The sequence below is a fragment of the Tursiops truncatus genome, chromosome 8 (assembly GCF_011762595.2).
Source record: "Tursiops truncatus isolate mTurTru1 chromosome 8, mTurTru1.mat.Y, whole genome shotgun sequence".
In the NCBI taxonomy this organism is placed as follows: Eukaryota; Metazoa; Chordata; class Mammalia; order Artiodactyla; family Delphinidae; genus Tursiops; species Tursiops truncatus.
This window is the reverse complement of record NC_047041.1, coordinates 97,050,681-97,078,275: the sequence shown is the minus strand read 5'-3', so window position 1 is coordinate 97,078,275 and position 27,595 is coordinate 97,050,681. Positions and strand designations below refer to the sequence as shown.

The window sequence follows — 27,595 nt, the reverse complement described above, 5'->3', positions numbered from 1 at the left end:
TGTTTTGTAAATAAGTTCATTTGTACCATTTTTAAAGATTCCACGTATAAGCGATACCATGTGATATTTGTCTTTTTCTGTCTGACTTTCCTCTCTCAGTATGACAAGCTCTAGGTCTATCCGTGTTGCTGCAAATGGCATTATTTCATTCTTTGTTTAATCCAGCACGTAATGTTAATAGTGATGAGGTTGATGGGTCCTGCTCTGGGGCTTTGTACAGATATTGCAGTTAAGAGGCCCCAGGTTCCTAATATATATCAGGAAACTGCCTGTCATAGATGATAGGATACTGTGTCTGCTAAATTATAGAGTACACACACATGACAAAAGTCGAAAGGAAAAAAAGAAAAAAGAAGGACTGGCTAAATGTAATGAAAGTGCTGCTGGTTGGAAAGTTAATTGACACATTACTGAATGGAAATCTGTCAATAAGCAGAAGAAGGATAAAAATATAAAATGCTAGGAATTTATCTTAAGGAGAAAGAAAGGGGCATGAGAGGACATCTACAAGGGTATTTCCTGGAGCACTGTTTATAAAGGTGGAAAATGGAAACCAGGACTGGAGTTTTATCATGGTTCCTGACCAATAGCATTTCCAAACTGGCTGAGCCAGTCTTGTGATACCAGCTGCGACACTCGTGTGTGTAATCGTCATCTGAACACGACAGGCTGGGCTGTCTCCATTTGTGGTATAAAAAAGGCTCCTTACCAATCTGATCACTGCACTTGCAGATAACCAAGGTCAGGCAGAGCTGAAGCCTTTTCTCCCTTAAATCCCTTCTTTTTCCCTTCCTCTCTTCCTCTGTCAGAGCCTGTTGTCACCCATTCTGCCACCGGGGACAGGAAAAACCTATAAGCACATCAGACTGAGGGAAAACAATAGGAGAGAGAGACAGGTCACTAGAATTAGGACACAAGTCTTGCTCCAGGCCTGCCCAGCCCCAGTCTCACTGTTAATTCTGAATATTTTTTATACTACGAGTCTTAGCTAATATGTTGGCAGAAAAGGTGGACCCAGCTAGACAAGAGAACAAGAAGCTGTTTGTGGTGGGGTTAGTTAGCATGAAAAATGTTTAAACACTTTGCTATTGATGTTCTAATTAATTCACCAATATTTAGGTATGTGATCAAGGGGTCATGGTAGGCTGGGCGGTTGCTCAGCTAATTGTGCGAATCACTCAGGTCTCAAGTGCTTTGGGAGAGCAGAGAAGGGAGAACTTAATTGTAATCAGTATCAATAACAAAGACTTCTGATAGGAAGTGGAGAGGTATAATCTCAATTTAAATATATAAAGATAAAATGCAATTGAATTACTGTTGAGGGATAAACTTCTAAAGACATTAAAACTGTGGTTAAGAGCTTTGGATTTGATATCAGAGAGACCAAGGTTTTAATTCCACTTTCAAGACTTACCAGTTATGTGACTTTGGGCGATATTTTTCTCTTCTTCTCTTCTTCTCCTTCTTCTCTTTTTTCTTCTCCTTCTTCCTCTTCTTCCTCCTCCCCCCTTCCTCCTCCTACACCCCCTCCTTCTTCTTCATCTTATTATTATTACTATTATTTCATCATAATAGCTCTCCAGTCTTCATCTAAAAGCTACTAGATTTTAGGAGCCAATAGTAGCCAGAACAAAGAGACCAAGTATAAAATATACTGACAACTGGAAATAATCTAAGTAAAAAGCAAAGCTCCATTTGCATATTTTATATCATGGAGCATTGTTGAAAAAGGTGAACATTTTGAAATAAGAGTATCGTATATACTCCTTGGGTATATTTTGCACAGTTTACACATTTATACAGTTTCTCCTTGTGTAAAATGAGGAAACTAATATGATCAACCCCAAAGAGTTGGTTTGAGGATTAAATAAGTTAACTTCAAGTAAAGCTCTTGGAGCAGTGCCTGGCATACAGTAAGCTCTTACTATGCTTAGTACCATATAATTCTATTGGCATACGGGAAATCTCTGTAGAGGCTATACTCTTAGGAGTGGAATAAAAAAACAAGGAATGAGGGATTTATACTTTTTACTTCATGCTATTCTCTTTTTGATTTTTTAAAAACGGAATAAACAAAATCTTAAAAGCTAGGCTACAAGACATATCATATTTTGTTTCATATGATGTAAACAGGTAGAATAATTCAAGCTCTGGGCGTATGGACATTGGGTTCAGAAGTATAAGGATGTGAATTTAACTCTGACCCCTACTAATTAGGTTATTCTCGTCAATATTAAGCTCCCAAGAGAGTAGGCATAATAGTACTTATCTCACAGGATTAAATGCTGTAATGTAATAGAAGGGTCTAGCAGGTGCCTTACACAGAGTACTTTCTCAATATATCTTAGTTTTCTATTTTTATATCATCCCTCTATACTTTCATCTGTTTCACTGGCTCCTCTCCTTTAATTGCCAGGCTAAATTGAAGTTAACCTCAGTGGAGAATAGCACAGAAGCAACAGAGTTCATCCTCTTGGGATTCACAGATGACCCCAACCTGCAGGTTCCCCTCCTCCTGGTATTTTTGTTCATCTACCTCATCACTTTGGTTGGGAATCGGGGGGGATGGTGCTGGTCATCTACTCAGACTCCCACCTCCACACTCCAATGTCCTTCTTCCTCAGCAACCTTTCCTTTGTCGATCCGGGTCACTCCTCAGCCGTAGCTCCCCAGACGGTGGCTGCACTGCACTCAGGAAACAAACTCATCTCCCACAGTGGATGTGCTCCTCAGTCCTTCTTCTTTGTGGGTTTTGCCACCGTCAAGTGCTACCTCCTGGCCTCCACGGCCTGTGACCCCCGTGCAGTGCTGTGTAGGCCCCTTCATTACACCAGCACCATGATAGCAGGTGTGTATGCCCTCCTGAGGCTGGGCTCCTATGTCTGTGGCTTCCTCAATGCCTGTGGCTTCCTCAATGCCTGCATCCACTCAGCAGACACCTTCAGACTCTCCTTCTGTGGTTCAAATGGGATGAATCACTTTTTCTGCGAAGTCCCTCCACTCCTGGCTCTCTCGTGCTCCAACACAGGCATGAGCAAGCTGGTGGCCTTCTTTGTCGTGGGCCAGTGTCTTTTTCACCCTCCTGGTCATCCTTATCTCTTACTTCTTCATATACATGGCCGTTTGATGGAGGCATTCTGCGGAAGGAAGGAAGAAAGCCTTCTCCACCTTTGCGTCCCATCTCACGGCCATCTCCATTTTCTATGGAACAAACATCTTCATGTACTTACAGCCCAGCTCCACCCAGTCCATGGACATGGACAAAATAGCATCTGTATTTTACACGGTGGTGATTCCCATGCTGAACCCCTTGGTCTACAGTCTTAGGAACAAAGAAGTGAAACATACTCTCTGGAAAATACTCAACAAACTTAATTCCCAGTCTTTAAGTGTGAGTAGGAAGTAGGCAGGTAACTAAGGGATAAACCTTCCCCCTAGACCTAGATGCCACCCCAACTTTTGAGGTTTGGCAGATTTCATTTCTTTCTTCTCCAAGAACAGTGGTTACTTCTGCTGTTAGGAAAAGTGGTAAAAAAAAAAAAAAAGCAGCCCTTTGAAATGTCTCACTCAGAAAAATAACCTTATATTTAGTGAACAACACCCTGGGATGTTTAAAATCTTTCCTGCATTAGTTTCCCGACACGGTTTAAAGCAGAAGATCAAAGCATAAATTGAGTGCACTGACTTTCCCTCTCCCTATTTTAATTGGAAAAAATTTTCTATTTGTTATTAAAACGTGGTGTAAGGACTACATCTTCATTGAATAATAGTTGTCAACTGGAAGGCACAGCCTTATGCTTTTCGTTTCTTTGATCCGTGAGTTTGAAAGTTAAAGTGTCTAATGCTGACAAAGGATGTTTCAATATTTTTAATAATGTCTCAAAGAAGGTTGTAATTGAAAGGACAAGGCACTGGACCAAGAGTCAGGTGACCCAGTATGAAATTCTTCTAACCCCGATCCTTCTGCGCCCACTCTCATTCCCATCCTCACTCATAGACTGTGTACTTTTGTGTTCTCCATCTCCTTCTGTTAAAGTGTTAGGACAACTTTGGTAGAAAACAATAAGCCACCTTGTGTATGTATGTTTCCGTAGATAAATTGTTTAAACTTTAACCTGAATAAGTATATCTCTTTTTAGAGTTCCTGCACTCTGTTCTATGCTTTTGGCCTTGGTCTAACATAATAACCAAAACTTACAGAAGGTTTAAAGAAAAAACTTTTTTTCCAGGGGCCTTGAGAAGGGATGTTTGTCTTCTGAATTAAATGCTTGCATTTCTCATCATCCTTAAGTTTGGTGGATCTATTATGAATTCACACAATAGATTTTTGTGCCCTCCTTGCTTCTGTTTTTTCAAAAATTCAGTTCACCTCTGGATCCCTGTTCTATTCAGATGTTCTGTAATTAGATGCAGCAAAAATTAAAAAGCCTGTGTTAGTGTACTTCTTAAGATGGGAATGGCCTGATGGTGCACAACACAAGTCTACCTTCAGGTCTTGTTTCCTGAGCTAGGTGGTGTGAGCGGCTACGTGTGAGTGGGAAGGGAGCGGTGATTCATTTCACTTCTCACGTATCAACTGCTTGATGTTTATAGCTACGATTAGTCTACGCTGCCACATATTTCATGATTTCAAGATCTCCAAAAACAATTTTTTTTTATCTTAAATGTGAACACCAGAAATCTTGGTGGGCTAAATCGGAGAGCTTAGAAGGTCATATTAGTTTCGAGATGATCAAACTCCATTACGCACAGGGCAGCCTTGGTCTGAAGAGGGTTGGTCATGGGTCTTGTGGAGAGAGAAGCAAAGAGGGACATTAGGCTGACCTGTAGGAAAAACTTTCTCAAGCTCATGGTCACCATCACCTAAAGGGATTGGGAGCTTCTTCTGGATCCAAGGCCTTGACAACCTAGACTTGCCTCATCCATCCTCCCCCCTCCCTGCCTTAGCAGTGAGGATTTTCCAGTAACACACAGAAGAACAACCTTGAATGGCCAGGATCCACTTCACCAAGGAGTCCTTCTCGTGACTTATAGAAGTTACAGAGCTCAAGGTACCCAGCTTTGGAGAAGAGTCTGGGAAGCATCTGTCCGAGCATTGAGTGTGTTCCACTCAGAGCTCAACTTCTTTTCCTACTTGACAGATATCATTAACTCCTTTTCCTCTTCTTCCTGCTCCTCTTTTCCCTTCTCCTCTTCCTCTTTTTCTTCCTTTTTTCCTCAACCTTTTTCCATCTTCAGCGCAAGCAAGAACTTCCCTCACCACTAAGCAGTAAGATCCCTATGAAAAATTAAAGTCTATCGTTTTTATATTAAAACTGTTACAGTACCTAGTAAGGTGTGTTTCTGGGCATGTTTCTTTCTGGCTCTATATCCCAGTTTAGGCAGAAAAGTATGTGGATCTTCTAAGAGTTAAAGGCCTAATGACTACATATTACGTTTTCTATTGAAGTCATCTCAAACTAGCACTAGAGTTGACTGCAAATGGGTATGAAGGTCCTAGTTCTAGTATCAAGAGCTGGGTGAAGATTCTTACCCTTCTTATCAGTTGTGTGACCTTGAGAAAGTCATTTGATCTCTTTGAACCCAACATACAGGATAAACTGTGAAGATACCATGAAATAAAGTATGCAAACATGCCCGTCATAATGCATGCATGATTTATACAGCTGAGAGTCCTGCAATAGCTCTCACTTCTCTGTTCTTGTACTTCCCAGTTTTGGCTCCTGAGCTCCCCCACTCTGTCCACCCCATCCACGTCCAAGCCTTTATGTCCATTCATTGTTTAATTTCCTGTCCTCCAACCTCCCAGTCCTACAGCAGACACATTTCAATCTGACATCACGTGAGTAGTCATTTACATAAGCTGCTCAGAAGGAGATGTCTTGTTGCCAGTAAGACATCAATTTACAGAATACAAATTACCATGGGGAACTTTTCACGTCCACATGGGAAATCTCTCAAATGGAGACAAAATGCTCATTTGGTTTTTAATAACACCCACCCTCAAGTTAGCTCAAGTTAGCACAGTAAAAGCACAGGAAGACTTCCTTCCTGAAACGTCCAAAAACAGAATGTGAAAACACATATATAAGGATAATTATTTACATCAGGGTAGATTATCCTTTTTAAAAAGGATTCATGATTGAATTATTTTAAATAGGAGTCTCCCTTTGTGCATGAAATTATTTGTTTAGCTTTTATGTATATGGAAAGAAAAATTAAAATATTAAGAGTCCTGGACGATTGAAGCCAACGTTACAGAGTCATAGACTCTTTAGCCAAGAAAGAGTCTTTAAAAATAACCTATACCAGTTCTCTCATTTTACAATTGAAAACCCTGATTCCCACAGTTTAACTTGCTTAACCTCCCACGAACCAAATCTTCCTTGACTCTTATTCATCCTTTACTTTCTATAAAGTTCTTGATGTATCAAAAGACATTTTTACTTTCATTTGTTCACTAGGAGACAGATATTTGTGCTCCAGTTTTGCAGTTGAAGAAATCAACTCTTTGAAAATCTTACTTGCCTAGCGGTAGCAAGAGGAGCCCAGATTTGAACATAAGTCTTGCTTTCCTGCCCAATTCTCTGAGAAAAAAAAAGTAGCCTTGTATTTCAGTAAATTTCAATAGACGACTTATTTGATGTATAAATCATTTAAAGACAGTCTTTCATGATATGTCCCTGCTGTGTGGAAAGGCATGCTGCAGAATACAAACACATTTAAGAATATGAGGTATAATTTCTACTTCAACAAAGCAAATCCTCCTGCATGTATGGTGCATATATGGTGCAAATCCTCCTGCATATGTGGTGACCGATGTAATGCACTTTGAGATTCATGACTCAGTGTTCAACAACTTTGTTGGCAGGAATTTTTCCTATATTCTATGAAATATGCATCGATCAGGGCATATCAGTCTTGATAGTTGGAATTGGCTCTTTGAATGCTGCATCCCATGGGGATAGCCAAGCCCCAGCCAATCCTTACTGGGCACAAGCTGCAGGAAAGGCATGGTGTGAGGCTGTGAAGGAACCAGTAATAGACTACATTGTTCCTGCTTCAGGAGAAGCTTGCAAATAGTGCAGTGGAACAAGGCACATACTTCAAGATAGATGACCACTCAAGGCATTTGTGATTATTGTCAAGTGAGTAGTATAGAAAATAATATTTAGAACTCTTCAGAGATGAGAAAGAATACTGTGGGTGGAAAAAGCTCCCTGGAGGAGGTGGACCTTGAGCCAGAATCTGAAGAGATGATACAGAGAGTCCAGAATTCCGAGACAGGAGACTTGGATTCTAATCAAAACTCTGCCACTTACTGGTTCTGAGATTGGCACAAGCCACTTAGCTTTGAGCCAAGTTCCTCCTCATCAAAGTGGAGATAAAAGCACCAGCCATGCCTTCCTCAAGGGTGTTATGAGGGTCAAATGAGATATTAAAAATTTCCACCCTTGTTCTAAGGACATTATTGCTGCTGGTAATTCTATTAGAAGCAGAGCTGAATGGGGGAGTTCCTGACCTATAGGGACCCATCTGAACTCAGGTGTGGAGATGACATTGCATATGGCAGGATCTTCTGTTGGCAGGAACTTGTAAGAAAATAAACTATTCAGATTAAAAGTAGGTAAATCACCAACTCCTCAGTCCATTACTTCTAGTCAATTAAGACTCCTTCCCATCAAAGTGAAGAGCCTGGGCTTATGGGAACAACTGTGTCCCCACAGAGAAATCATGCTTTTTTTTTTTTTTTTAACATCTTTATTGGAGTATAACTGCTTTACAATGGTGTGTTAGTTTCTGCTTTATAACAAAGTGAATCAGTTATACATATACATATGTTCCCATATCTCTTCCCTCTTGCGTCTCCCTCCCTTCCACCCTCCCTATCCCACCCCTCCAGGCGCTCACAAAGCACCGAGCTGATCTCCCTGTGCTATGCGGCTGTTTCCCACTAGCTATCTACCTTACGTTTGGTAGTGTATATATGTCCATGCCTCTCTCTCACTTTGTCACAGCTTACCCTTCCCCCTCCCCATATCCTCAGGTCCATTCTCTCATAGGTCTGTGTCTTTATTCCCGTCTTGCCCCTAGGTTCTTCATGACATTTTTTTTTTCTTAGATTCCATATATATGTGTTAGCATACGGTATTTGTCTTTCTCTTTCTGACTTACTTCACTCTATATGACAGACTCTAGGTCCATCCACCTCACTACAAATAGCTAATTTCGTTTCTTTTCATGGCTGAGTAATATTCCATTGTATATATGTGCCACATCTTTTTTATCCATTCATCCTATGATGGCCACTTAGGTTGTTTCCATGTCCGGGCTATTGTAAATAGAGCTGCAATGAACATTTTGGTACATGACTCTTTTTGAATTATGGTTTTCTCAGGGTATAGGCCCAGTAGTGGGATTGCTGGGTCATATGGTAGTTCTATTTGTAGTTTTTTAAGGAACCTCCATACTGTTCTCCATAGTGGCTGTACCAATTCACATTCCCATCAGCAGTGTAAGAGTGTTCCCTTTTTTCCACACCCTCTCCAGCATTTATTGTTTCTAGAAGAAATCATGCTTTTACAGAGAGACTTCTGTAGGATACCACCACTCAGCTATGCAGATCCAAGCCCTAGAGTCCTACCTCCTATTCATAACATGGGATTTCTCAGCGGTTGGTCTGTGATTATTTCACAAGCAAGGTATGTGTGTGTGTTAGTTGAGGGGGGCGGGGATGGATAAGATTACTGTAGTGTATTTAATCAGCAAAAAGTTAGTGTGCGTGTGTTTGTATAAAATGCTTTTGTTTTAAACTTTCTACAGATCAGTGAGAAAAGTCAGACAACCCAATAGAAAAATACAAAATTTAATTTTCCAGTCTATTGTTCATGTTAATTTGGTTTATCTCTGGTTTGGGGTAAAGATGAACAAGGCTGATGTGAACATTTTTGTCATGTATGTCAGTGCACATATGCCTTCAGTTCTCTAGAGTGTATCTATTTTAAAGTGTAATTGCTGAATCATAGCCTATATACAGTTTCAACTTTACTGAATAAAATGTGTTATTTTCCAAAGTGATTGTGCCAATTTATACTCCCATCAACAGTGTGTGAATTCCCACTGCCAACACTTGGTATAACTGGGGTTTTAAATTATGCCAGTTTGGAGAGAGGTCAGTGTTTTCTTATTGTTGTCTTAATTTGCATTTCCTTGATTACTGATGAAACTAAACACACGTGTTTCTTTTTTTTTCAAATCTTTCAGCCATTTTTCTATTGTTATGTAAAAAGAAAGCACACCGCAAACAGACACAAATGTATGGGAGTGGATGTACAGAGGCTGCTGCTCTATTCTTGACTTAGGTGGTGGATATATTGGAGTTTGCTATTATTAAACTAAAACTAGATGTTTTATGCACTTAAAAATATACATGCCTGTCTCACAGTAAAAATGTTAAAAAAGGTAAGTCAAACATAGCTCCTAAAATCAAAGCGTTCATGTACATTTCTGTTATATACTTTTCTGTATAAGATATATTTCACAATAGAAATGTTTAAAAAAGATATATCAAACAGAGCTCCTATATTCAAGAAGTTTATAGTATAAACTAAAGTGAGGACAATATCTACATATAAGTAACTTTAATTCTGTGTGGAAAATTATAAACAACTACAAGAGATACACATAAAATACTATGGTATTTGTTTTTCTCTTTCTGACTATATGGAATCCAAAAAACAAAAAAATGTTATGAAGAACCTAGGGGCAGGACAGGAATAAAGATGCAGACCTACTAGAGAATGGACTTGAGGACACGGGGAGGGGGAAGGGTAAGCTGGGACAAAGTGAGAGACTGGCATGGACATATATACACTACAAAATGTAAAATAGAAAGCTAGTGGGAAGCTGCTACGTAGCACAGGGAGATCAGCTCGGTGGTTTTTGACCACCTAGAGGGGTGGGATAGGGAGGGTGGGAGGGAGGGAGACGCAAGAGGGAAGAGATATGGGAACATATGTATATGTATAACTGATTCACTTTGTTATAAAGCAGAAAGTAACACACTATTGTAAAGCAATTTTACTCCAAAAAAGATGTTAAAAAAAAAAGTGCTATGGTAGAATAAAGGAAGGATAGATCCCAGAGTGGGGACTTGAAGAACATAACATTTGTTCTGGACAAGAGAGAGATACAGTGAAATGGGAAGGATGGTATGCAGATGTATTCAGCAAACAGTATTCTGTTTGTCTGGAATGTAATATTCTTGAAGAGAAATAATAGAAAATAAGTTTGGAATGCTGTAAGTTGGTGCCCAACTATAGAGGCTATTCTCTTTCAGATTAAGATTTTCAAGTTTATACTGTAGATTCTGACTCCACTAAAGAAAGTTTAGATATTGTGCAGATGTCAGAGCTAAAGGCAAAATCCCAACTACTGTAGGAAAACATTTAAAACAGGTTTGCTTATGCATCTGTGTTAAAACAAAGCTTTTGTTTGCTTTAGGCAAATTATTCAGCATTTTATGGGCAAGCACATATCCACCTAAAAAGTTATTCCAGCACCTGTTGGAACAGAAATTGGTCATTTTTTTTTGATGTATCCAGAATCCACTTTCCTTCTTAAAAACGTTCTGACTTTCTTGGAGAATGATCTCTTAATTATTGGGTTGATGGAGGAAGAATTCCCTGTGCCCACCCAAGTTTACAGAAACTGAGGCTAGGAGAGTCTTTCCTCCCCTGCCCCCCTAGAGAGAGAACCCTGAATGGTAATGCACAGAGATCTAGAGAGGCAGGCATGAGTCCTAGGCTCAGCCAATAACAAGTTCCCATTTCCCCCCATTTAAATCTGAAGCAAGTGATGCAAGGGCAGCATGTAGGCTTGGAGGCGTTTGCCCCATCTGTGGGACTCTCATTGGGCCGTTCTAGCCAGGACATGGTTTCTTGGCTGCAGACTTCTGTTCCTTAGCCTCTGAAATGCCCTTGGTTCCTACCTTGGATCCAGTTTCCCTTTGATTCTGTGAATGTCTTGATATTCTTTCAATCACCCCCGTTTTTTCCTTTATATTAGCCTGAGTTGGTCTCTGTAAAAACAGATAACTGATATATCTAGCATGTGAAAGGCACTCCTCCAGGGACTGTACGGTGCACAAGAGACAAACTCCCAGCCTCAAGAAATTGAAACATAGAGTAGAAATGTAAAATGTTGAAAGAATAGCGGAAAAAAACCCTCAATAATATGAGCCCATAAATGCTTCACCTGGCATTTCAGTAGGAAAATGAATAATGCTGAGAAAGCATTGCCACAAGATTTAACCTACTTCAGGAAGCTGAGTAATTACCGAATCATCCATTTTTTAACCAATTTTTCATGCTGACAATGTGGATTAAGATCTGGAGTTATTGGTACATAGGAATAAAAGAGACCACCGTTGCATGTTTAAGACAAGGAAGTTGAGGCCCAGGGAGGGGAAGTGGTCTCACATCCAGAAAGTGGCAGAGCCAGATCTTGTGACATATTCCATCACTGCAGACGCCACACACACCACAGTGCTCCTGGCTGGTGGCCGCAACCCACTCTATGCTCGAGAACACCCACTTTTGCTTCTCCCGGGATGTTTCTGGTAGAATCACCCTTTGTTCTTATAAACACATGACTGGTTCCCTCCTCAGATAATGTCACTTTATACCTGCATGACACATGGGCCTGGCTAGAGCTGGACAGAAGGTCATATCCAAGAGCCAACCTGTGCCTTTCAAGTTAATTGTAGCATCTTCTCTTTGGGTCCCTAGTTGGCTACTCTTCACATTTCCTCTCTTCAATTCCAAGCACCCCTTATGTCAATAATAGTAAATATATATATATACACACATATATATATATATATATATATATATATACACACACATTCTTTTTTTATATTTTTTTCCATTTTGGTTTATCCCAGGAGATTGGATAGAGTTCCCTGTGCTATAGAGTAGGACCTTGTTGTTTATCCATTCTAAATGCAATAGTTTGCGTCTACAAAACCCAAACTCCCAGTCTATCCCTCCCCACCCCCGCCTTGGCAACAGGTCTGTTTTCCGTGTCTGTGAGTCTGTTTCTGTTTTGTAGATAGGTTCATTTGTGCCATATTTTAGTGATATCATACGGTACTTGTCTTTCTGTTTCTCACCTATTTTACTTAGTATGATAAACTCTAGTTACAACCATGTAGCTGCAAATGGCATTATTTCGTTCATTTTCATGTCTGAGTGGTATTCCATTGTATATCTGCACCACATCTTCTTCATCCATTCATCTGTCGATGGACACTTAGGTTGTTTCCATGTCTTGGCTATTGTAAATAGTGCTGCTATGAACATAGGGGTGCATGTATCTTTTTGAATTAGAGTTTTGTCTGGATATATGCCCAGGAGTGGGATTTCTGGATCATATGGTTTTCTGAGGAACCTCCATGCTGTTTTCCATAGTGGCTGCACCAGCTTACATTCCCACCAACAGTGTAGGAGGGTTCCCTTTTCTCCACACCCTCTCCAGCATTTGCTATTTGTAGAGTTTTAGTGATGGCCATTCTGACCGGTGTGAGGGGGTACCTCACTGTAGTTTTGATTTGCATTTCTCTAATTGGACCTCATATTTGAACTCCCTCCAGGAATTGCCTTCAGCTGAAGGGAGACACCTCACTCAAGGTAACCCACATCCAAGACTGGTCAGTGAGGGATACAAAGGCCTGGCCCCTTATCTCCTTGAGACAGTTCCTAAGGGCCATCCCAGCCCCAGAGATCCCCAAGGGATTGGCTGAGGCCTTTGTTGCAACTGCAACACAATCACAGTCCAACTTCTCGCTCTGGTCCTGCTGCCGTCTCTCCCTCACAGGTGCTGTTCCTAAGAACATTCCCCAGGGAGCCACCTGCATGCAAATCTCAGTCTCAGAGCCCGTTTCCCAGCAAATATGATCTAAGAAGTCTCCTCACACACTCTAAATTCTGTGACAGTTTCTGAGGGTCGAATAATATTGTTCTACATTCCTCAGGATCGTGATTTCTGTTGCCAACAATCGCAGAGATAGAATCCTAAACCTCCAGACGTTTTCTGAAGAAAGAAGAAAATAGTAGCCCCGAGGTTAGTGCACACAACATTCGTACACCCTACAGATGTAAAGAGGCTTAGAGACCACACCCCCTTCCTTAAATATTTTCTGAGGGTTTTCTGTGTGCTAAAAGTTCTGCTGAACACTTTTATTTCTCACAGTTACTCTATTAGCATTTACTTTATTATCCTAGTTTTATTTTTTATGTATTTATTTTTATTTACTTTTTAATTGAAGTATAGTTGATCTACACTGTTACAATGTTAATTTCTGCTCTACAGCAAAGTGATTCAGTTATGCATATATATATTCTTTTTCATATTCTTTTCCATTACGGTTTATCGTAGGATATTGAATATAGTTCTCTGGGCTGTACGGCAGGACCTTGTTGTTTATTCATTCTACATGTGATAGTTTCCATCTGCTGACTCCAAATTCCCACTCCATCCCTAGTTTTATAATTGATAAAACCAAGCCTTAGAGCTGTGGAGTAACTTCCCAAAGGACGAAAAGTTGGAAAAGTGTCACCATATTCTACTAAATGGTAAGTGGTTTGAGGACAGGCACTCTGTCATCTTTACTTTTGAATCCCTAGCGCCTAACTTAGTACCTGGCACATAGCAGGTGTTCAATGCATCTTCCTTTATTTTTATTTTTTTAACTTTTGATTTTGTGTTGGAGTATAACTGATTATTAACAATGTTGTATTAGTTTCAGGTGTACAGCAAAGTGATTCAGTTATACATATACATGTATCTATTCTTTTTCAAATTCTTTTCCCAGTTAGGTTGTTATAGAATATTGAGCAGCATTCCCTGTGCTATACAGTAGGTCCTTATTAGTTATCTATTTTAAATACAGCAGTGTGTACATGTCTATCCCAAACTCCCTAACTATCCCTCCGCCACACCCTTCCCCACAGTAATCATAAGTTCGTTCTCTAAGTTCATGAGTCTGTTTCTGTTTTGTATGTAAGTTCATGTGTATCATCATTGAAAAAAAATTTTTTTAGAGAAATATCGTATGATATCGCTTATATGCGGAATCTAAATCAATGCATCTTCCTGAAAGGATTAATGATTAAACCTTCAAGGAAAGGGAATTATAATTTTATTGATCACTTTTATCATGCCAGATATGTTTTCTATATTTTAATGTACAGTACCTCTTTAAAATTCACAGTACATCTGTGAGAGGTGAATTAATTTTTTTCATTTTCTAGATGGTGAAACTGAGGTTCAGACACACAGGTGCTAAGGGGTAGAACCAGGATTCTCATCCACTCTGCTGGCTCTCCATGCCTTCTACTCTATCTTGACCTTCCCACCATCTCCTGTTTCTCAGATGACGAAGCTGAGGTACAAAATCTGTAAGCAGCTCTACCCCAGTCAGTAGGTCTCCCGCTCGGCACACTCAGCATTCCAGCTGCCTTTTCCAAATGGGGTCGGCAAAATGTCATTCTCACTTAGATGGCAAAACTCCTCACCGAATATAAAACTGAAAATGTAGGCCACTTGCCCATGTGATCGTGTTTCATAACTCAGAGCTAAAAATAGCCCTCAGCTTGCTTGGCCTGCTTATAACATATTAAAACCTCATATTCAAATTCACTCGCCTCTTGGATTAATGTCAAGATTATGACTTTCCAGGTTGCTTTCCCTTCCCATCTCTATCTCACCCAGCAGGAAGTGGATTAGCCTTGTCCACGTTATTTTCCACATGAATTACTGAGTGCTTATTTTCAAAGGGGAATTTTGTGACCTTATTGTCTTTGCTGTACCTGCAGAAGCCATTTTGGAAGGCAGGAGAGAGGTGGTTAAGGACACAGGCTCCAGGGCTGGGGGGCGGGGTCAAGGCTGTGTAATCTTTTTTCTTTTTAATTTAATTTTTATCTTATATTGGAGTATAGTTGATTTACAATGTTGTGTTTCAGGTGTACAGCTCAGTAATTCAGTTATATATATATATATATATATATATATATATATATATACCCATTCTTTTTCAGATTCTCTTCCCATATAGGTTATTACAGAATATTGAGTAGAGTTCCCTGTGCTATACAGTAGGTCCTTGTTGTTTATCTATTTTATATATAGTAGTGTGTATATGTTAATCCCCAAACCCTAATTTATCTCTCTCCCTCACATTTCCCCTTTGGGAACCATAAGTGTGTTTTTGAAGTTTGTGAGTCTGTTTCTATTTTATAACTAAGTTCATTTGTATCATTTTTTTTTTAGATTCCACATATAAGTGATATCATGTGATATTTGTCTTTCTCAATATCATGTGATATTTGACTTCACTTAGTATGATAATCTCTAGGTCTATCCATGTTGCTGCAAATGGCATTATTTCATTCTTTTTATGGCTGAGTAATATTCCAGTGTATATATGTACCACATCTTCTTTATCCATTCACCTGTTGATGGACATTTAGGTTGCTTCCATGTCTGGGCTATTCTAGACAGTGCTGCAATGAACATTGTGGTGCATGTATCCTTTCGAATTATGGTTTTCTTCAGAGAAGGTCTATGTATTCTTGAGCCAGGCATGAAACCTTTGTCTTAGTTTCCTTGTCATTGAAATGGAGACAAAATAATACCTCTTATTTCCTGGGACTGTTGTGAGGATTAAGCAACAACAAAAAATTCATGGTCAATGTTTAGCTCAATTCCCAACACATACCCCCCCCCCCCACACACACACAGAGTGCACAAATAGAACTACTGAAAACAAAAATCAACAAAACAAAAAATCACCACCACTTAGCATGACCAACTTGTTCCAGTTTGCCTGGGACTTTCCAGCTTTAGTACTGAAAGACTCCAGTCTTGGGAAACCTCTCAGTCCTGGGAAAATTGGAACAGTTGGTTACTCAATTCCCCATCAATGAAACAAACAAAATGTTCTGAGTTATTCGTGAAGCTTTTATTGATAACTAAAACATTTCAGACATTTTGATGGTATTTGAAAGGTAAGCATGACCAAAAAGTGAGTCCTTACAAAATGCTCAGCTTAATGAGAGAGAATCATGAATTATACATGGCAAAATATATACAGTCCTTCTGAAAGCTGGCACGAAATGTTCAAAGAGTAGAACTCTGAAATGCGTTGCTCCTGGGGGATACTTTGTATGAATTTCATGGATTGCACACTTCTGTCTAATAGGGAATTTTTTTTCTCCGGATACTAATGCTGTCGGGGAGTTAATAGGTTTACACAGGAAAAAGCATTTCCACGAGGAGGTAAGTTAAACAGCTTTCTTTACTGCAGTACTTCTCAACATTTTTAATAGGCTAGTGAGCATTTGAATCTCTGGGATGGGGGTGTTTTAAGTATTGTTTCCAAACTTTAAGAATTTTGACAACACAGAATTATTTTTAGGGTTTATGGAATGATACCAGCGTTCCACGGGGCTCTGACAAAAAGAAAATCTAGGAGTTATCTGGCATTGGACATACAAAACTAGGACTAGGGAGAAAAGCGCCAAACCCCAGCTCCTCGTAAATAGAGCAGCTGTGCTTCAGTCATAATAGTTTGAGCTGGGGTTCTTTAGCCTTTTTGTGGTTCATGAACCTCCTTTCAGAATTTGATGAATGCATATGCACAGAGGAGGAAGGCCCCAAACTAGAGGCTTGAACTTTGCAGAGCATATTGGAGAGATGCTATATCTCCTGAGGAATTGAAAAATCTTGTTCCCTAAGAAAATTTGGGGCCTTTATAACAGCAGAGATGGAAAAAAAAAAAAAAAACCCTGCAAGGACTGAAATAAATTCTGACACAAGATAGAAATACTCAAGTGTAGTCAAGCATGAAGAATAGTGTGGCATGCCCCAAAGTAGTACTTAGACAAATAATAGTCATTATTTTTATATATTGAATGCTTACTGTGACGTGCATTACCTTATTTAATCAGAAGGTAGTTTATCATGGTAGTTTAAGCTGTGGCTTCTAAAATTTAAAAATATATATGTATTCCTCATTCTTTTTATCTGTGTTCTCTCCTCCAACCCATGGGAAACTTTGAAGTTACTTGTGCTAATGTCAGTACTACAAATGCAAGAAGCTTAGGTCTCTACGACTTAGAAATAAATCACTTCCCAAACCATACAACCCATATCTAATTGTAAGAAAACCAAGAAATAAAAATTTCATCTCAAGATTCATAAAATGAAACAAAGATTAGTGTTGGAAGAGAATAAAGTTGGAGTACCAGCCATTTGCTGGATTTTACTCCCAGTCAGGCTATGGCTTCAGACGTCAAGGGGCACAATAGACACAGGAGGATATTTACTTCCAAAGGGAAAATAAGAAAAAAATCCCACATGGCTTATGGAAGTAATGTTGTCTGAGGCCTTTGTGACTGGTTGGATGCCCCAGCCTGTGTTTCATTTCCTGCTCTGATGTCCATATCAGCTGCTTCTAAGAATGTTAATAACCTCTTTTTCTGTATCTTTGAGCACAGATGGGTATGCTGGAGAAGAAATAACAATTCATACACCCATGACTTTGCTTAGCAAGTTCCCTAAGTACTTGGTCCCTACAGGCAAGATTTTAATTAAAATTTTCAGTACATGAGGCATGGAGCTGTGGATGGATCACAGGAGAACTTGTTCCCTGAGAGCTTCATGTCAGAATAATCCCCTTCAAGACATCAGTCACTGGACCCTTAAATCCCAATCTGGCTTTATTCAGACTCACTATAGTGAGAACAACCTGTGCCCAGAGCAACCTTGTTCACTTGATTTTATTTTATTACAAGGGAGTCCTCAGGGTCTCACTGCCGGAGGCCGTTTCCTTCACAGTGACATTGCTGTGATACATTAGTCAGAATAACCTTGGATAGCACTCTGATAACAAGAGGAATCTTTTATCTAGACTGAGTGATTTACTAAGGATTTCACATCCTTTGTCTTATTTCATCCTCAAAGCGCTCTGTAAAACATCAAGGGTGGTTATTAGTAATTCCATTCAAAAGTTGTAGAAAGTGAGACTCAGCGAAGTGAAGGAATTCATTTTGTTCCCCTCTGAAACGAGAAATCTAGTATTTAGGACTTTTGAGGTTTGACATGTAGTGCCAAGGAATCCGCTCATGGTCAAAAAGCTGTATTCAGATGGATGAGATAAGATAATTCAGAAGGTACAAACTTACAGTTATACAATGAATGTCATGGGGGTGTAATGTACAGCATGGTGACTATAGTTAGTAATCCTGTATTGCATATTTGAAAGTTGCTAAGAGAGTAGATCTTAAAAGTCCTCATCACAAGAAGAATTTTTGTGACTATGTATGGGAATGGATGTTAACTAGACTCATTGTGGTGATCATTTTGTAATACATACAAATATCAAGTCATTGTGCTGTACACCCGAAACTAACATATTGTTATATGCCAATTATACCTCAAAAACAGAGATAATTTAGATCTCAGTGCCAAGGGGAAGCCATAACCTACTTCTCCTAATAAGTTATCATCGTACTTCATCTTGTAAGGATGTTGGTGGTTATGGTGCTGTAACCAGAAGAGGGAAAATTAGTAGAAAAGGAATTGGGATTACATCTTTGGGCAGCTTTAGGAAATGTTGATGTTAGCGTAACTTAAAGGGTAGCAGAAGCCATCTAGTGTTTTTTTTTCTTAACAATTAGAAAACAAGTGTTTTATATTATCACATTTTTGATACCCAAATACATATATTCAGTTCAGTGTATTTCAGTTCAAAAAGTTTTATCTTTGCATGAAATTGTTGAACTTTATCACTCAAAGTAAAAACTGATACAGTTGGGTTTCAATCTGCCTCTTGTTTTCTATTCAGCCCACCTGTTCTTGTTTCATTTTTTTTCCTTCCTTTTGGAATGAGGTTATCTCAGATTAAGTAATTAACTACTTTTGCTTTTTTTTGTCCCCTATTATTGCAGCTTTCATCCTTCACTTATTAAGTTGTACCTTGATATTTTTATTTTGCCCTCACTAGGAAAGAACACTATAACATTTTGATTCTGGATGCCTCTCACCCCTTTTTGCTTTTATTCTCATATATTCTAACTTTAAATATAATTAAACCTTTAGAAGATTTTTTTCAACATTATTTTTTAAAGTTAATAAATTTATTTGTATTACTCACATATTAGTCTTTCCAGAGCTTATTCTAATGTCCTGTATTTTCATTTTGAATCTTTTTGTTGTTGTTGTTCGAAGAACCTCCTTTAGTATTCCTTTCAGTACAGGTTTGCGGGCAACTGGATCCCTTAATCTGTTGTCTGAAAAGGTTATCATTTTGTTTCACTTTTGAAAAATAGGATATCTGATTATAAAATTCTAGATTGTGAGTTACTTATCCTTAGTACTTTTAAAGACATCACTCTCTCCACTCCATTCTGAATTTATTATTTATTTTGAGAAATTTGGTCAGTCTCACTTTTGCACGTTTGAAAATAATGTTTCTTTTTTTCCTCTGGTGGCTTTTAAGATTTGCTTTTTGACTTCCATTAAATTAAAATATGATTCCAAATGTGAGGAACAAGCCAGTTGTTTGAATGACTTTACTACTTTTTTTTCTCACACTCCTTTTTGTAAAATGTTAGTAGGGTTTTCTTAAAATAGGAGGTCCAGGATTAAATATAGTTGAGGAAACACTGGATTTGTCAAATATGAATTTAACTTTAAATTCACATATAAGTAAATCTCCATGAAAGGGTTGTGCAGCGTATCACAAATATTTGAATAAATATTACCATCTTGAGGAAATAGAATTCTGTGGAGCACTTTTTGAGACAGGCAGCCTTACTGTGATCCACTTTCTACCATAAACCAGGTCTTCTGTACTGTGTATGTAACACCCTTCTTAGCATCACAGCATAGAACTTAAATGTAATGCTTAGGATTTCTGTAGCCTGAATTCTCACATATACCTGCTGTGTGCCCTTTGCAAGTTCCTTATTTTCTCCAAGTGTGTTCTTTTTACATTTTTAAAAGAGGATAGTAATAACGTCTACACAGGGTTTTTATGAGTACTATATTAGATAGTGCCTGGCATATAACATGTTTAGCAGTCATATGTTATACTATATATGTTATATGTGTAACATATAAATCTATATATTATACTATATATATACATTATACTATTAGTGAAATTAACATCAGAGTCATTGTAAATGCTAATGGTAACTGACCTGTGCTTCACTGACCATAATCATCACTTATTATTTGTAACATAATATTTGTGTGTATGTTTTATATTCCAATTTTAAGTTAAGCGTCTGTATTTCTTGGGAAAAAAAGGGTTTAATACACATGTTCTCAAGGAATGTTTGTGAGCTAATAAAAGAATAACAACAATCATAAAATTTTTGAGTGATTATCACTTTAGGCATAGTGGCTACATCATATATATATATATATATATATATATATGATATGATATATATATATAAAATCTCCTTCCAACTATATTATGATGTGATGATGTCTACAGTACCATCATGCCAATCTTATTTCAAGTGCTTGCTAAAGGTTTCATAAGTACAAAATGGAGAGTCTGGTATTTAAATCTCGATGTGTCTGTCTGCATATCTCTCACACTATATAGATACTGGTAAAAGCATGAGCTTAGAGGAAAGAAAGATTCTAATGCATTTCCAGTAATAAGAGCAGCAGCTGTTTCTACCAGGACAAGCAAAAAAAAAAAAACTCAAAACATTAGTAGTATAAGATGGTGATTAATGATATATGCAGAGTCTGAATACCTTGGTGTGAGAATTCCATTCAGTCATGCCTCGATATAGTAGACATTAATTACTCAAAAATCACAAAGTAAATCCTAGGAATTACTGCACTGGGACTTTTAAAACTCATAGGCTGTGAGGAATACTTTTTAGGTATGATGGATTCACCTTGACAAATAGGTTATCACTTGGCGTACAAGAATGCAGGTTCCCAAATCAGTTGGAATGAAATGTACTCCAGTCGAAAGCTAAACGCCAGTCCCAGTGGTTTTTGCTTTAGGCAGGCCAAGATTTGAGTTATTCTTACCAGTTGTCCACGCTGGTCCTATGATACATGCCAGTCACTCTTCCTGATAACTTCTGTGTTTGGGATGAGCATTTTTGTTTGTTTGGATTTGTTTACAGATTTTGTTCTGTAAAGGACACAATACCAATTGCCAAGGAAGAGGTCTTGCTTACTATTCTGCAGTTACTTGGCTTCTTTAGATTCTGCCGACTTCTTTGACAACTTGAGGTCTTACCATAACTCTTCATGTCATTTGGGGCAATCATCCATGCTACCTTTATTCGTCTTTTGTGTATTGGCTAAGGTGTTAATTCTCCTGAGAAAAGCATTCTGACCAATCAATTCCAAGTAGACTTTTACTGTTCACTCTCATATAGGCACCTTGTTCTATCTTTATTATATTCTTATTTGTGTGTTTGTTTCATGTTTGTCTTCTCCAATATAAACTTAAGCATGAAACTAAGAACCATGTTTGTTTTGCATGGACATGTACCCACAGGGCCAGGACTATGGCCCAACTCATTTGGGATCAATAAAGAGTTGAATGAATAATTAATTCTTATCAACGATACAAAGATTTCAAACGAATTAAGGGATGCAGCTCTTTCTGGGATCCATCTGGCTTAATGACAGACCTCTGTCCCTGTTCCTCCATGTTTATGTCAATATGGGGCCCTTAATTTCAGTTGTTACATCTACCTTAATTTCAGAGGTAATGATGTAACTTGATTTTAGCATTCAAAGAGAATTAATACAAGTTATGTTAATGCACTCATGGTCTCCCTCAACAAGCAAGGCTGGATTCCTATAGACACATTCACCTCTTGTTCTCCAGTAGTGTGAGATAAAGAGCTGTTGTTGCTCTCATGGGGACTTTGTCCCCTGGGGGTTCCGTGGGTGTGTAACTCTTTCATTCTTCAAGTTCTCATACGACTCCATTGGACCTTACAGTATAGGTAACAGACCAAGTGCCAGAGTCCCTTGACCATTCGTCCATTCACCCGATTGTCAATAGTTGTGTAATACCTACAATGGCCTTCCCGCAAACTGATACTCTCTGAGAGACTGCAGTAATGTCCAGGGAAAATACCTGCAAATAATCATGACTTCGATTATGATTATGATGATTGCCTTTCTCAGGACATTACAGGGATTCTCTTATTTTCTCATGACAGTGGCCGTCTTTCAGGGAGGATATTTTTGGGGGCTACCTTTCTAATATCTTCATTTTATAGACGAAGATATAGAATCTCAAAGCAATTAAGTGACTTATCTGAGAAGAGAGATCAGTAGATCTTACCATAGAATTCATGTTAGCTACTTCCTTTGCAATTAACTATTTTTTTTCTCAATATCATCTTGCTCCAGAGGACTTTTTCCCTTTTGATCAAAGGCTAAGAAGAACATCTCAGTAGAATGTTTCCTTTCTTCCACTGACTGAATTTCTGATTTGAGACTCACATGTGAATGTGCTGAATTTCCTGTTCATTGTTCAGGGAGCCAGATACGCCTCTGATCAATCTACATTCTGTATAAATTTGCAGGGACAGATTTTTCTAGGAAAATACATCAAGACACCAGTTTCCCGTTTGATTTATACTTAACTCAATATTGAACGTTTTGAATGTTATTATGTGTCTGTGACTTTTAACAAGAGAATATGTTCCAAACACCATGGAAGTTCTTAAGGAACATACGTATTTATCTAGTAAAAAAAATTAAAGGAACAAGAGGGTCTTGAATCCCTGCTTTTGGAGTACGGAAATATTAGCTATTTTGGCTAATCCCAAGGTCCTTGAGAGTATGGAATTTGGTCTCAATTTGAAAATTCATTATAATCTGGAGAAAACATAACAGCATTAATAAAAAAGAGAAGGAATGGAGAGGAGTAAATGAGGGGTACCCATGCTAATAAACCAGTTATAAAAACGCACTTCAAGAAGAGGTATAAATACAACACTACAAAGAACAATTTATGGGAACGAGGAAACCTGGGCTCCAGTTATCATTCTGAAGCTTTGCTGGCATTAGGCACCCAGAATGATTAACTATTAGATATAGTGACTGGTGAACTATAGTGTAAATGAGACCATTCTACCATCACACTATCCTGAGGGACAAAACCAATGCTCTCTGCTTGGGAATAAAGAATAAGAATATCTCATAATAATGCTCAGTTTATATGTCTGTCTTGTTCCACTACACATCCTGAGGTCAGGGAACTTTTATTTTTTTTGCGGTACGCGGGCCTCTCACTGTTGTGGCCTCTCCCGTTGTGGAGCACAGGCTCCGGACGCGCAGGCTCGGCGGCCATGGCTCACGGGCCCAGCCGCTCCGCGGCATGTGGGATCTTCCCGGACCGGGGCGCAAACCCGTGTCCCCTGCATCCGCAGACGGACTCTCAACCACTGCGCCACCAGGGAAGCCCCTCAGGGAACTTTTTTAATGATTGTAAATCTTAGAATTAGCACACAACTTGTCGTACTATAAGCACTTAGTACTTGGAGAATGAAATGAATGAATTACTGACCAAATTCCAGCACTTTATGTGGTTTATTACTTGGTGTTACTGAAAAGTTATGTCACTTTTTAATGTAGATTTTTTTTTCTTTTTCTTTTTTTGTAGAGAGGAGAGAGGAGTTTGATTTGCACTTTTCTGTATATAGTTTTTATCATTCGTCTGGATTCAGAAGGAGGGTTTGCCAAATTCACACTAGCTTATAATACATTTGATTTCCAAGACTGTGCCTTTTAATTCCCCACATTGCCTCTGAATGGTGGATTCAATAAATCAGTCACTCAAGAATCAGGCAATATAATGAGTAATTTTTTGTGTTCAGGCTTTGATTCAAAATGACATGGCTTCAAATACCAGCTCTGCTACTTGCTAGTTTTATGGACTTCAGTGTGTAACTCCTTGTCAGTAAGGTTCATTTTCCCTGGATGTGAAATGGGGATAACATCTCACGTGGTTGCGTGATAAATCAATGGAGGTGTAGTATGCATGGTATGACATGGTGCCCTGAAAATAGAAAGTGCTCGATAATTCCTCACCATTATAGTTTAATTCATTATTTAAGTTTGTATGTCTGCTTATATAGTACTGATGATATATATGGGAGATGAAGCTTAAATTAAGATAAGACAAATTACTATGATTAACAATGAGATCAATGGTGCTCTACAGGTTATAACGGAAAAGTAGTGTCTGGAGAGAGGAGTTGCTGAAGGCTTCATGGAAGCTTTGAAACTTGTGTTATTCTTTGAAGAATAAATGTGAATTTCACCTAGGGCACAGAGCATTTTGTTAGGAAGATTGCACTTTTTAAGTATCTCCTGAACACCACCTGTATTCAATGGTGCAACCCATGAAAACCTTTGAAGAAACATTGCCCAGAGGTCAGTCAATATTCAAAGATGTTCGGCTTCCCTGGTGGCGCAGTGATTGAGAGTCCACCTGCCGATGCAGAGGACACGGGTTTGTGCCCCGGTCCGGGAAGATCCCACCTGCCGCGGAGCGGCTGGGCGCGTGAGCCATGACTGCTGAGCCTGCAACAGTGAGAGGCCCATGTACCGCAAAAAAAATAAATAAATAAAAATTCAAAGATGTTTTATAATTCTTACTCTCAACAGTCGATTCATTTTATCACAAGAATGTACCTGAAACTAGTTTTTTTTTCCTCTTGTAGGAAAATGCTGAATTAAGACTCACTCCTTCACTTCGTTGAAAAAGAAAGATGGTGAGAAATAAAATGAAATGCTTTCAGCACATTTCCCCCCCACCCCCCAGATTTAGGGACATCTAATATGTGTATTGATTAAGGTAAGCAGGAACCAAGAGGGTGTCTTCTCTGGATACTAATGCCTCCCAGTGGCTTCCCTACCACCAATAGCAGGAGTAAAGAGGGAGCAGGAAACTGCAGGCTTCTGTCAAGACTTTCACCCTCCCTTTCCACCCCACAGCTTCATAACCTGGGTGTCTCCTTCTACCCTGAAACCTGAGGACTAATCTCATGATTCTCTTTATCAGGGTGTCACTCACCATGAAGCTGAGGAATCTCAGGTCAGCCCTCAACTCCTGTTAAATAATGTTCATAACTCTTCATATCCCTCTTTCTAAGCCCAGTAGCCACTCCCGCCCAACTCCTGAAATCATTCTACTGTTCCCTCTGGAATTTATAGTCAGTCATCAACATAACCCGATAGATACTTAACCTCTCCTCTGGAAGCTCCCTTTACCTACTTGGTCCAACTGATATCTGTGTCCTGGGACAGTGCTTTTTAAATAGCCATCTCAGTGGTAGAAATTTTCTCTCCCATTCTCCTCCTAACAGTATATTGCCTCGTGATCTTGACTTTGTAACATTGAAATACTCTGATTTTTGTTTTCTCCAAACTCTTTCCTTTAGTGGAGTTATCTTGTTTTGTGGATTTAACATGATATGAGAAAGTTAACCATTAGCAAATTGCCAATATGGTTCAATTTAATAAAATCTGATGCAACAAGTCCAGTAGTTTGTGCAACCCTTCTAAGTTGGATGGCCAAAAGGAATCTGACTCTGAATGACTAATCTCAGATGGTCTCTCTTGTTCTTTCTCAAACATCTGCTGCTTCTACACCATTCCCTCTGTGACTATACAAAAAATGGAGTCATCCTTGTTCCCTGCTTCTCTATTGTCCTACATTCAATATAGCAAGAAATCCAGCCAGCTCTACCTTTAAAATATATCCAGAATAGATAATTTCTCATTACCTCTCTCACTACCACCCTGGTCCAAGCCATCATTACCTGTCGCATAGATTAACGAGATTCATGTGAAGAAAAGTGAAGCAGGTGAAATCACAGCACCCCAGATTTCATTCTCACATGGAAGCCATCCTTAGCCTCACCTACATTTTGGATCCCTATATAGATTCTGTCACTATCTTCTATCAGTAAGAATATCTACGTTTATTGAATGCTTGTTAAGCGCTAGGCTCTATTGTTATGTCCATTTTAAAAATGGAGAAACTGAGGCTCAGGCACCTTAATTAATATACAAGATGACTCAGAAAATAAATGGATTCTTACCTGGCATAGCTGGACTGGCCACTATCTGAGTAGAAGAGGAATATTGTGTGAAAAATGGGGGGAAGGCATAGATGGATTAGGAGAGTGGAAGAAATTTGGGGCAGAAGCAAAAGAGTGAGTGATCATATAGGATGTTTGATTTCAGAGTTATCTGGAATTCCTCTGTTACAACATCCACTCCTGTAATCAATACATGGACCAATAACTCTGTCCTAGTCATAATGTGTAAAAACCTACAATGCCAGTTTTTTTTTTTTCATGGGATGTCTGGAATCTAGCATTGAGGGCTCCTGTAATTTGACTTGAAATGCTAGCAGGTCCTATTATGGAATGACAGAGATAGTTAAATGTTTGGGGCATATCCCTCAGAACCAAGTGAAAGATCACAGCAACAGATTGTCTCTCCTGATAGGGAAGGTTTTTCCTTTTGGAGAAGAGGAACCAGGATCTGCATTTTCTATGAGTTATCCTTGTAAAATACTAAAACCTCCCTGGAGTATTGTAAGTGTGAAGAATCATTTTGGCTACATAATTTGCAGATCCCAGTGTAAAAACAAAAATGTGGAGCCCCTTGTTAAAAATGTCTAATAATTTTAAGTTGCCAAGAGCACTGGAGGACCTTCTAAGCACAGGGTCTGCGTGGCTGCACAGGCTTCATGCTCATGAAACCAGCCCTGAAGAATCCTCCTCTTCTTAGATATAATCCTTTTAAAGGTAAAAAACAATACTTAAAATTAAGGTGTTCTCCATATTTTATGTCATCATGAAAATGCAAATTAAAACAACGATGAAATAATACTGCACATCTGTTAGAATGGCCAAAGTCCAGAACACTGACAGCACCAAGTGCTGCTAAGGACATGGAGCAACAGGAACTCTCATTCTCATTGCTAATAAAAATGCAAAATAGTGCAGCCTCTTTGGAAGGCAGTTTGTCAGTTTCTTACAAGACTAAATACACTCTTACTATACAATAACACTTGTTCTACTTGGTATTTACCCAAAGGAATTGAAATTTTATGCCCACACGAAAACCAGCACCAGGATGTTTATAGCAGCTTTATTCATTATTGCCAAAACTTGGAAGCAATCAATATGTCCTTCAGTAGGTGAATGGATTCATGAACTGGGGCAACCCAGGCAATGGAATATCCTTCAGTGTTAAAAAGAAATGAGCTATCAAGCCATGAAAAGACATGGAGGACACTCAAATTCATATTACTAAATGAAAGATGCTGATCTGAAAAGACTACCAACTGTATGATTTTGCTATATGACATTTTGGAAAAGGAAAAAACCATGGAGACAGTAAAACAGATCAGTATTTACTAAGAGTTAGGGGGTTGGAAAGGAAGAGTAGATGGAGCACAGAGGATTTTTAGGGCAGTGAAAATACTTGGTATGATGCTATAATGATG

At 38.8% G+C, this 27,595-nt stretch overlaps 1 protein-coding gene and 1 long non-coding RNA gene across 2 annotated transcripts in view; both read left to right on the top strand.

The window, feature by feature from the left end:
• Nucleotides 1-24,845, top strand: part of LOC141279282 (uncharacterized) — a 30,781-nt gene extending 5,936 nt beyond the window's left edge. Inside the window, exon 3 of the long non-coding RNA XR_012333253.1 lies at nucleotides 24,795-24,845. This is a non-coding gene — a long non-coding RNA (uncharacterized lncRNA). The remainder of the gene's footprint in view (nucleotides 1-24,794) is intronic.
• On the top strand, nucleotides 994-3,406 carry LOC101335257 (olfactory receptor 5B21). Its single transcript, XM_073807945.1, is given in 4 exon segments — nucleotides 994-1,047; nucleotides 2,417-2,560; nucleotides 2,563-3,062; nucleotides 3,064-3,406. Coding segments are annotated over 4 exon segments (1,041 nt in total).
• Nucleotides 24,846-27,595: the final 2,750 nt, after the last annotated feature.